General features: G+C 40.8%; 1 protein-coding gene across 1 annotated transcript in view; it reads left to right on the forward strand.

The window, feature by feature from the left end:
* Window positions 1-1,315: 1,315 nt before the first annotated feature.
* Window positions 1,316-14,436, forward strand: part of ZNF804A (zinc finger protein 804A) — a 283,673-nt gene continuing 270,552 nt past the window's right edge. Inside the window, exon 1 of the mRNA XM_073577506.1 lies at window positions 1,316-1,596. Within this exon, the coding sequence (XP_073433607.1) occupies window positions 1,492-1,596 (105 nt within the window). The 5' untranslated portion in view covers window positions 1,316-1,491. The remainder of the gene's footprint in view (window positions 1,597-14,436) is intronic.

The raw sequence follows: 14,436 nt of genomic DNA on the forward strand, positions 1-14,436 counted from the left end.
TCATCTACCCACCTAGCCTTTTTTGTTATGTTATTTTTTGGCAAGGGCTGAATAACTGGGATTGAAATGATTGTCAAAAGTTAATTAAACTGTTTTACAAAATGTCTGGTCTAAGAAAAAAGGGGCCATAGATGACTTAGTGTAAAAAATAAACCCCAAACCATACCACAGCTAAGAATTTAGTATGGTTTTCAGATAGACCCAGTTTTTAATAACTACATTATAATACAAGAGAAAGCTGGATAGAAAGTAGCGCAAATAGTCTTATTCAACAAGCTTGATTTGGGTTAAAAACAAATTATGCTAACCTGATCCATTAAAATTTGCATTTGGAAACATTAGTTATCTGCTGCGCATCCATGGGTCATTGGACCGGTTATAGATACAGGATGGAGAATTAGAGGAGTTATTCCATGCTGCTGAAGACTGAAGACATCAGATGCCAGGAAATAATATCATGCTGTTTTATTTGACGCGTTTTGAAGTATAACACATGTCTTCTTCAGGAATAACCACATCTGGTTATTTCCTGACATCTGATGTCCTCAATCTTCAGCAGCACGGAATAACTCCACAAATTCTCCATCTCATTTCTACATTAGACTAATGTAACCATTTGACTCAGGATTGGACTGGCCCACAGGAAAATAAGTGAATCCCTTTGTGGGTCCCTGTGCAGGAGGTGGCTCCCCCAACCTCCCTCTATGAGCAGTATTTGGCACAAACTACCCAGTTTATTCTTCTATAGAAGCACTGGTACATTTATGAATGAGAGTAATGTAATATATACTGTACATATAGTCACCCAGAGTCAGTGTTACTGGTGGGCGCTTGGTACCCCAATCCGACACTGATGACACGTTTTCATCTACCCATGTGCTCTATTCCTGGCCCAGAAAGGCCCTATAGGCACAAGACCTGTGCCAAGTTCAAACTGCTGAATACTATATCTATCTACTCGTACAATTCTCGTAAGCGATAACAGTTTTGTCTTTGCATATTAAGAAAAAAAAAGTTTATGAATGTCTTAAATGTCGTTTTATAGTTAATTAATCTGCTCCTGCTACAGATATATAGCTTCTGTACAGGATCCCGCCATGTATAGCAGCAATTGAGCAGCCTGATGAACATATACTAAGTGCAGTGACAATATAAAGGGCCTTCCATCCAGCAGATCCGAGTAGCGTGTGACATAAGCTCTCTCCTGACAGCTCTGTGTGTTTTAGCTGAGGCGCCTCCCTTCTATTGGCTCAGTTTAATGGAGCGACATAGCCCTCCCGTATAATAATAACAGCGCTTGTCAGGCAGCAGTAATACTGGAGCTCGCAGCCCAACAGAGAGCTGCGAGAAATCCTCAGGCAGCTGCACGCACTTTCCTTCGTTCTCCCTATAGACACCAGAGCAGATCATCTCACTGTGCGTTATTAGTCAGGACACCGCTGGCCGGCAGCTCGAGCTCGCGCTGAACGTCGCATCGCATGTAATGGAGGGATGGAGTGCTACTACATTGTCATCAGCTCCTCGCACCTGAGCAATGGACACTTCCGTAACGTCAAAGGAGTTTTCAGAAGACCCCTCACTAGCAGCACAACTCTGGTGAGGAGCATGATTCTTGTCCTTGTGTTGTCTGCGTCTAGTTCCTTTTAGATCCTCATTGTGTCCCTAGTAGTGATTTAGTTGATTTCCCAATAAGCCAAATGTTCTGCAGATTTTGTATTTTAGGTTTTATTAGGTACAGGTATGTCTTAAGTTACAAATGTTTTGGCGGGATTCTGTCTTTATTTTTTGCAGTCGATACTTGGATTTTACACTTAAACATCTTTGCATAGTTAAAAGTAAAGAAGCAAACTAAATGCTTATCTATTAAGTAATAGCACTGGGGGTTAGAATTAATAACGCAATTATGTATAATTGATTCAGAAAGGTGGAACTTGGGGGACCAGGGTTATGTAATAATATTCAATATTATTATATTACAGCACCATCATATTCCGCAGTGCTTTACAGCAGGGTTCCCCAACTCCAGTATTCAAGGTCCACCAACAGATCATGTTTTCAGGATTTCCTTAGTATTGCTCAGGTGATAATTGCTTCACCTGTGCAATACAAAGGAAATCCTGGAAACATAATCTGTTGGTGGACCTTGAAGACTGGAGTTGGGGAACCCTGCTTTACAGACATTATAATCACTGTCCCTATTGGGGTTCACAATCGAAATTCCTTATCAGTATGTCTTTGAAGTGTGGGAGAAAACTGGAGAACCCGGAGGAAACCCACACAAACACGGGGAGAAGATACAATCTACACGCAGATGTTGTTCTTGGTGGGATTTCAATCTAGGGACCACTGCGCTGCAACAGTGCTGCTAACCACTGAGCCACCATGCTGGCATGCCATATTTATGTCCACAGTCGTAGATCAGAGTCTGTCAGATCCATTACATCTGAATTTTTCACAACTCGTGTGGTATTCGTGGTTTAATCACCGATCTACTCTATTGTAGGAAAAGATCTTTTTTAATTGTTTTGAGAAGTTTGCAGATTTTTACTATTCTGTACAATTACTGCTAATTTACAATACATGCTTAGTATCCCATCAGTATCTCAGCAGGTCGGTAATGGAGTGATATTCCAGTTTCATTATGAAATGTATGCCAGGTTTGTTTTATTTTAAAGTTCCGTTAAAATGTCCTTACGTCCACATGAAATAAATTGTGTGAATGTATAGCATGAAGTTTGGCAGAAGGCAGGTGAAACTGCTTGAAGTGATGACATTTGTTATGACATCTCTACAGAAGAAGTTTCTCCTTCAACGGTTGACCTTAAAAGTCAAAGTTAGCCTAGGGTTTCACAGAGACATCTGGTAACATGACAGTCAAGGAAAATAGTACAATACTGCGACCATCATCTAGCTTCAAAGTTTCCCCATGGTCGGGGAGAACCATAGGTGGAAATCAGAATGTTGGAATTCTTCTGACAGTCACACAACTTTTCTTCTACAGGTTGGCCCAAGAGTGAGTTTACTGGCCATACCACTTCCGTCATGAACCAAATAGAGTTCTAGCTGAAGTTAGTAGTATACAACAATGGAAAAAATGATAATCATTCCATGATAATACTGTATCAGTTTTAAGAAATATAAGGGTATATTCACATTTAATTGATTTACGCAATTTTTGGAGCACATTCTGCTCTAATATCCACACAAAAAAACCTCTTTAAATGCTCAGTGAAGAAGCTTCCTATTCATTTCAAAGGTAATATGGACATGTCAAATTTTGAGGTTTTCTTTGTTTGAAAAAAATGCTTCAAATTTGATTTCCGACTCAAATGGAGCAAGAAAACGTGCTAAAAATATGTTTTCTTAAGCATTTTTTTCACTTGGATTTTTCAGCCAGAAAAATCCAAATCTAAAAACTCTATGTGAACATATGAGAAAAACTGCTACCGACTTGTTGACCTAAGTTTTAGAATAATGGGGACAATCATCATATATGTTGCAAGTGCTTGTAAGTAATTACACAAGGTGTTGGGCTTTCTAAGATGATAGTCATGCTTTTGTCCATTCACTTGTGCTATAAAAAGCACAGACATATACAATAGAGGCGACTACTCTACATTGATGGATGATTCATAAATAATATGATTTTGTAGTGGAAGAAAATCCATACCTTCCTCTAGTACTAGAGACGTTCTAATATTTCAGGAAAGTTTCCAGTGCTGTCGTCCAGGCCAATTAAGCACAGTGAAACGCATCAGCTTGAGTGATTATTGTCATACATTCTGTAGAGAGTTTCATAGTTCATAATTAATGTCTGTAATAATACAGCTATAAAACTAAGAGTACCAGTTGTATATCTGGTCAAAACAGTCATATGCTCCACTTTTGTAATGGCGTGTTCACATCTGTGTCTGAGGCTCCATCTCATATCCTATAAGATTTGATGGAAGGATGTCAAAACATGCATTGCTATTCTTACCATTAGGGCAGGTGCAGATGAGCGTATTTGCTGTCCGAGTGCAAGACACCAAAACATTGGAACGCACTCAGACCGATGTTATTCCGATTTCTTACTCAGACATAGAATGTCCAAGGAAAAAAATCTCTGCGTGCCCAAGTTTGATCCTATATTCAGATTGCACTCTGCCATGCAAGTCAATGAGTGCGTGGAAAACATTTGACTGCACTTGGATGACATAATGACATAATGGAGACGATGAAGTTTTTTATCTATCTTCTCTTCAGAGAGAATCAGATCACACTCTGATCAAACTCTGATCAAACTCTAACCACAGTATGTTTAGACTATGATTTGTAAAATCGGCCAAATTCTCTTGGATTAGAGAATATACATTCATCTGCATCTGCCCTTACATATGTAGATGAACACCATAAAGGAACCAGACGAACCCTAATATTAGTCCGATTAATAATTATAGCGAACCTGTAACCAGCTTTGGCCGATATTAGATACGGCCACCACCTTTCAAGCCTGATATACAGTATTCTATATTCTATAATGCTGTATATCTGACCCCAACATGACCTGTAAGAAAAGAAAAATAACTTTTATTATACTCACCTGCAGGGCAGTCCGGTCCGAGAGGTGTCACTTTCTTGATCCGGCGCCTCCCATCTTCTTACGATCACTGTCATTTTCTTTCTTCATGTGGATGACACATCCCCGCATCATCCACACAGTCTCCTCGGCATTGAGCTGTGCTCTTGTGCAGGCGTACATCTCTGCCCTGTTGAGGGCAGACCAAAGTACTGCAGTGCACAGGCGCTGGGACCCTCAACAGGTCAGAGAAGTACGCCTGCGCAGAAGTACGATGCTGAGGAGACTGTGTGGATGATGCAGGAATGTGTCCTCCACATGAAACAAGAACGAGCATGGTGATCGTAAGAAGAAGGGAGGCGCCGGACCAAGAACATGAACACCCCTTGGACCGGACCGCCCCGCAGCTAAGTATAATGAAAGTTATTTTTCTTCTCTTGCAGGTCGGGTTGGGGTCAGATATACAGCATTTGTAGAATGCTGTATATCAAGCCTGAAAGGTGGTGGCTGTATCTCACATTGACCAAATCTGGAGACAGGTTCCCTTTATGTTTATAAAACTGTGATTTATATGTCAATAGTTCAACTCGAAAAATATATTTGTTCAAGATGGAACACATTATTTTCAACAGTTTTCAGATGTTCTTAAACTTAGTTTACATAGAACAGAACAGGTAACGTCTACAGTATAACATCACCGAGGGATCCACCTCATCAATTGTGATAGGTTATGTCATCACTTGATGGTTGGTGGGAGTCTGTCAGCTAGGACTCTCACCGAGGGGCTTCCAGAAATGTTCACTGTGCAGCGCTTCCCTAAACGGGCTTTGGAACTTACATTAATGGGGCTAAGTTGTACAGTCATATGTTAAAGTTTGGGCACCCCTATTAATGTTAACCTTTTTTCTTTATAGCAATTTTGGTTTTTGCAACAGCTATTTCAGTTTCATATATCTAATAATTGATGGACTCAGTTACATTTCTGGATTCAAATGAGGTTTATTGTACTAACAGAAAATGTGCAATCTGCATTTAAACAAAATTTGACCGGTGCAAAAGTATGGGCACCTCAACATAAAAGTGACATTAATATTTTGTAGATCCTCCTTTTGCAAAAATAACAGCCTCTAGTCGCTTCCTGTAGCTATTAATGAGCTCCTGGATCCTGGATGAAGGTATTTGTGACCATTCTTGTTTACAAAACAATTCCAGTTCAGTTAAGTTTGATGGTCGCCGAGCATGGACAGCCCGCTTCAAATCATCCCACAGATGTTCAATGATATTCAGGTCTGGGGACTGAGATGGCCATTCCAGAACATTGTGATTGTTCCTCTGCATGAATGCTGAGTAAATTTGGAGTGGTGTATCCATCCCCTGCGTAACTTCAACTTCGTCACTGATTCTTGCACAATATTGTCAAGAATCTGCTGATACTGAGTTGAATCCATGCAACCCTCAACTTTAACAAGATTCCCGGTGCCGGCATTGGCCACACAGCCCCAAAGCATGATGGAACCTCCACCAAATTTTACTGTGGGTAGCAAGTGTTTTTCTTGGAATTCTGTGTTTTTTAGCCTCCATGCATAACGCCTTTTTATATGACCAAACAACTCAATCTTTGTTTCATCAGTCCACAGGACCTTCTTCCAAAATGTAACTGGTTTGTCCAAATGTGCTTTTGCATACCTCAGGTGACTCTGTTTGTGGGGTGCTTGCAGAAACGGCTTCTTTCGCATCACTCTCCCATACAGCTTCTCCTTGTGCAAAGTGCGCTGTATTGTTGACCGATGCACAGTGACACCATCTGCAGCAAGATGATGCTGCAGGTCTTTGGAGGTGGTCTGTGGATTGTCCTTGACTGTTCTCACCATTCTTCTTCTCTGCCTTTCTGATATTTTTCTTGGCCTGCCACTTCTGGGCTTAACAAGAACTGTACCTGTGTTCTTCCATTTCCTTACTATGTTCCTCACAGTGGAAACTGACAGGTTAAATCTCTGAGACAACTTTTTGTATCCTTCCCCTGAAAAGCTATGTTGAATAATCTTTGTTTTCAGATCATTTGAGAGTTGTTTTGAGGAGCCCATGATGCCACTCTTCATAGGTGAATCAAATAGGAGAACTACTTGCAAGTCGCCACCTTAAATACCTTTTCTCATGATTTGATACACCTGGCTATGAAGTTCAAAGCTCAATGAGGTTACAAAACCAATTTAGTGCTTCAGGAAGTCAGTAAAAAGTAGTTAGGAGTGTTCAAATCAAGAAAATGATAAGGGTGCCCATACTTTCGCATCGGTCAAATTTTGTTTAAATGCAGATTGCACATTTTCTGTTAGTACAATAAACCTCATTTGAATCCAGAAATATAACTGAGTCCATCAGTTTATTAGCTATATGAAACTGAAATAGCTGTTGCAAAAACCAAAATTGTTATAAAGAAAAAAGGTTAACATTAATAGGGGTGCCCAAACTTTAACATATGACTGTAGCTCTCTGCTGTGTCGTGATAATGCAGAATAGCTCTCTGCCCAATCATTCTTGTGATTATTGGGAATCTTTGCTGTTTGATTTTGATTGATCAGTAAGTGATGTCAACTCAAGCAATAAACCATCACTCAATAAGATTTAGTTTTTTAATCTATGCTAAGCTTTAGGGATACTATTGAAGAGAAATAGCGCAATAGTGCATTATCCAGTGTAGGTATATCAATTTAAAAATAATACACTCACCAGATGGAGTTTGTAATAAACATGGAGGATCCGCTGCTGCAGAAACCACAGATCCACGAGGGACCGACGTAGAATATGCCGGATAGGAAAAAAAGTGGTCAGACAATCCGCGCTGCGAATCACTATAAACAATTATTATTACAGTGGTCTTTATTCGACCCGTTTCGAAGTTTCACAGAACTCCTTCCTGCATGTTCTAGGCTTTGACATATTATTACATTTTCCCAGTGTGTGAGAGAAGAATCTTAGAGAACTGAATCTGATGAATTAGAAAAAATGTCATTTTCTTTCCACTTTTTGGCCATCGCGCAGTTGCATTTCTATGTTTCCCAGGCATTTTGGGAATACAATGTTAGTTATTCTTTCACTGCGTCCCCAGAAACCAGAGTCAAGTGTTGCAGATTGTACAGCGTTCTCTGCTGAAAAATAATTGACCCGTAACTAGTGTTGAGCATTCCGATACCGCAAGTATCGGGTATCGGCCGATACTTGCTGTATCGGAATTCCGATACCGACTTCCGATATTTTTTCAATATCGGAATTCGGCATCGGAATCGGAAGTTCAGTTGATTGACGGCCTGACGTCATCATGATGCGCGGTGTGTGCGCATCATGATGCGCCGTCATTTCGGGCCTTCCGGGGGTCTCTGCCGGCCTGCCGGGGGGCTGTGCCGGCCTGCCGGGGGGCTGTGTGGACTGCCCGGGGTCTGTACCGGCCTGCCGGGGGGCTGTGCCGGCCTGCCGGTGGTCTGTGCACCCTGTGGGGGTCTGTACCGGCCTGCCGGGGGGCTGTGCCGGCCTGCCGGGGGGCTGTGCTGATGTCCGGGGGTCTGTGCAAGCATCGTCCGATGGGACTACAAGTCCCATCGGGCGATGCCTGCTACCATGACAGTGATTGACACATTAGCCAATGATGGGACAGTAGTAGTCCCATCATCCGGCTAATGTGTTAAATGTTAAAAAAAAAAAAAAAAAATACTACATGCATGCTACATACATACTACATGCATGCTACATATATACTACATACATACTACATACATGCTACATACATACTGCATGCTACATACATACTACATACATACATACTACATACATACTACATACATGCTACATACTGCATGCTACATACATACTACATACATACTACATACATGCTACATACTGCATGCTACATACATACTACATACATACTACATACATACTACATGCATACTACATGCATGCTACATGCATGCTACATACATACTACATGCATGCTACATACATACCACATGCTACATACATACCACATATATACTACATACATACAATACATTCATACAATACATACATAGACATACAGTACATATAACATAGAGTAACATACTTACCAATACTTGTCACATTGTTCCCCGAAGCCATTGTCTATTCCGGGATAAATATTAACATAACAAACCACAAAAATACTCACCCACGATCCGAAGCAGTCCACGAGTGTGTCCCACGACGATCTTGGGTAGAGAACTGCAGCATCAGATGATGCTGCCGTTCTCTACGGGCTGCAGGAATCCAATGACGGAAGGTAGGTATCCTTCCGCACTGTATTCCTCCGCCACTTAAAAAAAAAAAGTCCCTAGTCTCACTTTATGCCATTGCTGTGTGGGAAATTCCCACACAGCAATGGCATAAAGTGAGACTAGGGACTTTTTTTTTTTAAGTGGCGGAGGAATACAGTGCGGAAGGATACCTACCTTCCGTCATTGGATTCCTGCAGCCCGTAGAGAACGGCAGCATCATCTGATGCTGCAGTTCTCTACCCAAGATCGTCGTGGGACACACTCGTGGACTGCTTCGGATCGTGGGTGAGTATTTTTGTGGTTTGTTATGTTAATATTTATCCCGGAATAGACAATGGCTTCGGGGAACAATGTGACAAGTATTGGTAAGTATGTTACTCTATGTTATATGTACTGTATGTCTATGTATGTATTGTATGAATGTATTGTATGTATGTAGTATATATGTGGTATGCATGTAGTATGTATGTAGTATGTATGTAGCATGCATGTAGTATGTATGTAGCATGCATGTAGTATGTATGTAGTATGTATGTAGTATGTATGTAGTATGTATGTAGTATATATGTAGTATGTAGTATGAATGTAGTATATATGTAGTATGTATGTAGCATGTAGTATGTAGCATGCATGTAGTATATATGTAGTATGTATGTAGCATGTAGTATGTATGTAGCATGCATGTAGTATATATGTAGTATGTATGTAGCATGTAGTATGTATGTAGCATGCATGTAGTATATATGTAGTATGTAGCATGTAGTATGTATGTAGCATGCATGTAGTATGTAGCATGTAGTATGTATGTAGCATGCATGTAGTATATATGTAGTATGTATGTAGTATGTATGTAGCATGCATGTAGTATATATGTAGTATGTAGCATGTAGTATGTATGTAGCATGCATGTAGTATGTAGCATGTAGTATGTATGTAGCATGCATGTAGTATATGTGTTATGTATGTAGCATGTAGCATGCATGTAGCATGCATGTAGTATGTATGTAGTATATATGTGGTATGTATGTAGCATGCAGTATGTATGTAGCATGCATGTAGTATGTATGTTGCATGTAGTATTTATGTAGTATGAATGTAGCATGTATGTAGTATGTAGTATGAATGTAGCATGTATGTAGTATGTATGTAGCATGTAATTTTTTTTTTTTTTTACATTTAACACATTAGCCGGATGATGGGACTACTACTGTCCCATCATTGGCTAATGTGTCAATCACTGTCATGGTAGCAGGCATCGCCCGATGGGACTTGTAGTCCCATCGGACGATGCCTGCACAGACCCCCGGAGCCTGCACAGACCACCGGCAGGCCGGCACAGCCCCCCGGCAGGCCGGCACAGCCCCCCGGAGCCTGCACAGCCCCCCGGCAGGCCGGCACAGCCCCCCGGCAGGCCGGCACAGCCCCCCGGAGCCTGCACAGACCACCGGCAGGCCGGCACAGACCACCCACAGACCCCCTGGCAGGCCGGCACAGCCCCCCGAAAGGCCCGTACAGACCCCAGAGAGGCTGTACAAGGGCAGGAAAGGGTTTTTCTTATTCCGATACCGGAAGTCCCATAGACTTGAATGGGACTTCCGGTATCGGAATCGGCGATACCGATACTTTTTTTAAAGATCGGCCGATACCATCCGATACGATACTTTGAAGTATCGGACGGTATCGCTCAACTCTACCCGTAACACATTCCTAGTACGCCACTCTATGAAATAGTCATCTCCTGTGTATCAATGGTACTGAAAAACACTGGAAAGAATTAGATAAACTACAGCCCTAGTTTTTTACTTAGGAAATTTCTGCTGTTGCGGAGCTAAATCTTCCAGACCAACAGCCTTTGACTGGGAGTTGTAGTTCTATAACAGCAAAGAGAGATGTTACTGTATAGCCTCAAGGTGATCCGTCCCAAATCGAATTGTTGCACACTCTACCACTAAAGTCAGGTTAGAGCTTGCTGAATGCAGCTTGCATGCTGTAATGGAGCCTGGCAATTTTCTCCCATTCACGGTATTAGCTCAGATAATAAAAGCTTTCTAAACATTATTAACATAAGATGCCAACTTGTGTTTTAGCCTTAGTGGACCTTTAATGTAATTTACTGAAGTGCTTCTTATTGGCGAGTACTATGTGATACCTGAGCCAGATGTGTCATTTGCTGACACAGTAAAATCAAGGTAGATGAGTGCTGGAAAACTGGGGTGATATATACTATAAAAGGTTTATTTTATAATCTTGGCCCCATCAGCTTAGAATCAATTGAGACCTTAAAAGGGTTGCCCGGTCTTCTGGTGAAAGCCTGAAGTCACTGTATGCGACTGCAGACTTCTGTTGTATCTTGAGAAACTTTTACTCACTCATATAGCTCCATTAATTCCACAGCGCTTTACAGACATCATCATCACTATCCCCATTGGGGCTCACAATCTAGATTTCTTATCAGTATGTCTTTGAAGTGTGGGAGGAAACCAGAGAACCCAGAGGAAACCCACACAAACATGGGGAGAACATACATCCGTTACCACAAATAATTATTTTTTCTGTATGGGTTATTGCTATTACAGGAATATCACTTAAGTCCATGTTATTTACCTGTTCATGACGTTTGTTTTAAAAAGTGTATTACAAAAATGTTTTTTGCAGCATTATGATTTACTATCTTTATAGAAAAAGAATCTGGTTTTAACTTTTCTGCTGTTTACTCATAATATGTACAGGTGCTTCTCACAAAATTAGAATATCATCAAAAAGTTAATTTATTTCAGTTCTTCAATACAAAAAGTGAAACTCACATATTATATAGTGTCATTACAAACAGAGTGATCTATTTCAAGTGTTTATTTCTGTTAATGTTGAGGATTATGGCTTACAGCCAATGAAAACCCAAAAGTCATTATCTCAGTAAATTAGAATAATTAGCACAAAAAAACCTGCAAAGGATTCCTAAGCTTTAAAAAAGGTCCCTTAGTCTGTTTCAGTAGCTCCACAATCATGGGGAAGACTGTTGACTTGACAGATGTCCAGAAGGCGGTCATTGACACACTCCACAAGGAGGGTAAGCCACAAAAGGTCATCGCTAAAGACACTGGCTGTTAACAGAGTGCTGTATCCAAGCATATTAATAGAAAGTTGAGTGGAAGGAAAAAGTGTGGTAGATAAAGGTGCACAAGTAACCGGGATAACACAGTCTTGAAAGGATTGTTAAGAAAAGACCATTCAAAAATTTGGGGGAGATTCACAAGGAGTGGACTGCTGCTGGAGTCACCACACACAGACGTAACCAGGACATGGGCTACAAGTGTCGCATTCCTTGTGTCAAGCCACTCATGACCAATAGACAGCGTCAGAAGCGTCTTACCAGGGCCAAGGAGAAAAAGAACAGGACTGTTGCTCAGTGGTCCAAGGTGTTGTTTCAGATGAAAGTAAATTTTACATTTCATTTGGAAATCAAGGTCCCAGAGCCTGGAGGAAGAGTGGAGAGGCACACAATCCAAGCTGCTTGAGGTCTAGTGTGAAGTTTCCACAATCAGTGATGGTTTGGGGAACCATGTCATCTGCTGGTGTAGGTCCACTGTGTTTTATTAAGACCAAAGTCAGCACAGCCTTCTACCAGGAAATTTTAGAGCACTTCATGCTTGTCAAGAGGAAAATGAGAGACACCAGACCCAACAATGCAGACGAGCTGAAGGCTGCTATCAAAGCAACCTGGGCTTCCATAACACCTCAGCAGTGCCACAGGCTGATGAACCTCCATGCTACACCACATTGATGCAGTAATTGATGCAAAAGGAGCCCTGACCAGGTATTGAGTGCATTTACTGAATATGCATTTCAGTAGACATACATTACGGATTTTAAAATCATTTTTCAAGCTGGTGTTATAAAGTATTGTAATTTACTGAGATAATGACTTTTGGGTTTTCATTGGCTGTAAGCCATAATCATCAACATTAACAGAAATAAACACGTGAAATAGATCACTCTGTCTGTAATGACTCTACATAATATATGAGTTTCACTTTTTGTATTGAAGAACAGAAATAAATTCACTTTTTGATGATATTCTAATTTTGTGAGAAGCACCTGTATGTATATATAGAGAAGTACTAATAAATAAATATGTATCTTTGTACCTAGAACTACCAGAATAATATTTCTGTAAAGAAGAATACCATTTAGGTAAATACATTTCTCTTATACATATCGGTACAGCTTGTTGTTCACTGTTAAAGGGGTTGTCCACTGTTCAGACAACCCCTTTTCAATCCATATGTTTCTCCCTTGTAAAATAATAACCCTAATACTCACCTCCAGTGCCAGCCCCTTTTCAGCAGAGTCGGCATTTGCTCATCAAAGGATCACATGACATTATGATGTCACACGATCCTTGCAGCCAATCAGCGCTGGCTTCACTCTCCCCGCCTTAAAACAATTCACATACATCCAAATGATGAACAGTATGCGCAGCTCTCACTTCCTCCGGATGTTAGTGATGCATCCCAAAGCAGGGAGAGTGAAGCCAGCACTAATTGACAGCGAGGATCGCGTGACACAATAATGTCATGAGATCCGACACTTAATGTGAGTATAAGTGTTATTAGATTACAAGGGGGAAATATATGTATAGAGAAAGGTTGTTTGAGTAGTGGACAACCCCTTTAAAGTCTCTGCCTTCCATGTGAAAGATCCTGGGTAAGACCAGCTTGTAGAAATAGCAAATAATGAAACTAATAGAGGCATGTACTGACCACAGTCAGATGCAGAGAGGAGGTCCCCTGTGTTCTCTGATGAGAGACAATAGGACCACCCTTCACCCATGGGCCCATGTTCAGTTGAGAATGTGGTAAGTCTGCCCCTGCTAGGACCACTCTGCGTTAGTCTTCTGTCGGCTCTGCTTGCTCCTTTCAGAAATCCACACGGGGAGTATTTTATACATAATGGCTGTTTTCTTAGAGCCTCTCCTACCTCATTCTAGTGTTACAATGGGTCACAGGAGTCAGACAGGTGCCATTCTAAATCTGGCTACCGGCCCGGTGATTACCTGTTACACACCTGCTATACAGAAATATCCTTTTTGAGTTAACATTTGACTTTTTCTTTCTTGGCTTTGTTCTCCCAAAAGCTGTTAAATAATGTATTTGTTGTGTCTTGGGGTTGCTGAGGGCTGAAGTGTTCTGTGCATTCATTTAACACTAAACTCTAAACAATGTCACCATTAGAAGTAGCGGGTGCTATTTGCCTTGTGAAGTATTACTTGCTGTGGTGCATTAGTTTCAAGTAAATGTTTGTCAAAAGTGCTGTGCAGTTGGTCAGTGGGATATTGTGGTTAATTATCCATTTGATTTATTCATAAAGCAAGGAGAGGGGATGTGGCCGTTCAGTTGTTTTGTTGAATTGCTTTAAAAAATGTGAATTTTCTTTATTTTTTTTAGCTGATAGGATTTTAACCCTTTGTAATTGATTCTCGTATCTTGATTGACTGCTCAAATTGTGAAACAATTTCTGAAAATAAGATAGATTTGATCATTTTTTTACCGTATTTAAATTTGTGCAGCGCTTTATGTGCTTGTTACTTTATGT

Source organism: Dendrobates tinctorius, unplaced genomic scaffold (genome assembly GCF_039654945.1).
Source record: "Dendrobates tinctorius isolate UK_male_01 unplaced genomic scaffold, ASM3965494v1 ptg000056l, whole genome shotgun sequence".
In the NCBI taxonomy this organism is placed as follows: Eukaryota; Metazoa; Chordata; class Amphibia; order Anura; family Dendrobatidae; genus Dendrobates; species Dendrobates tinctorius.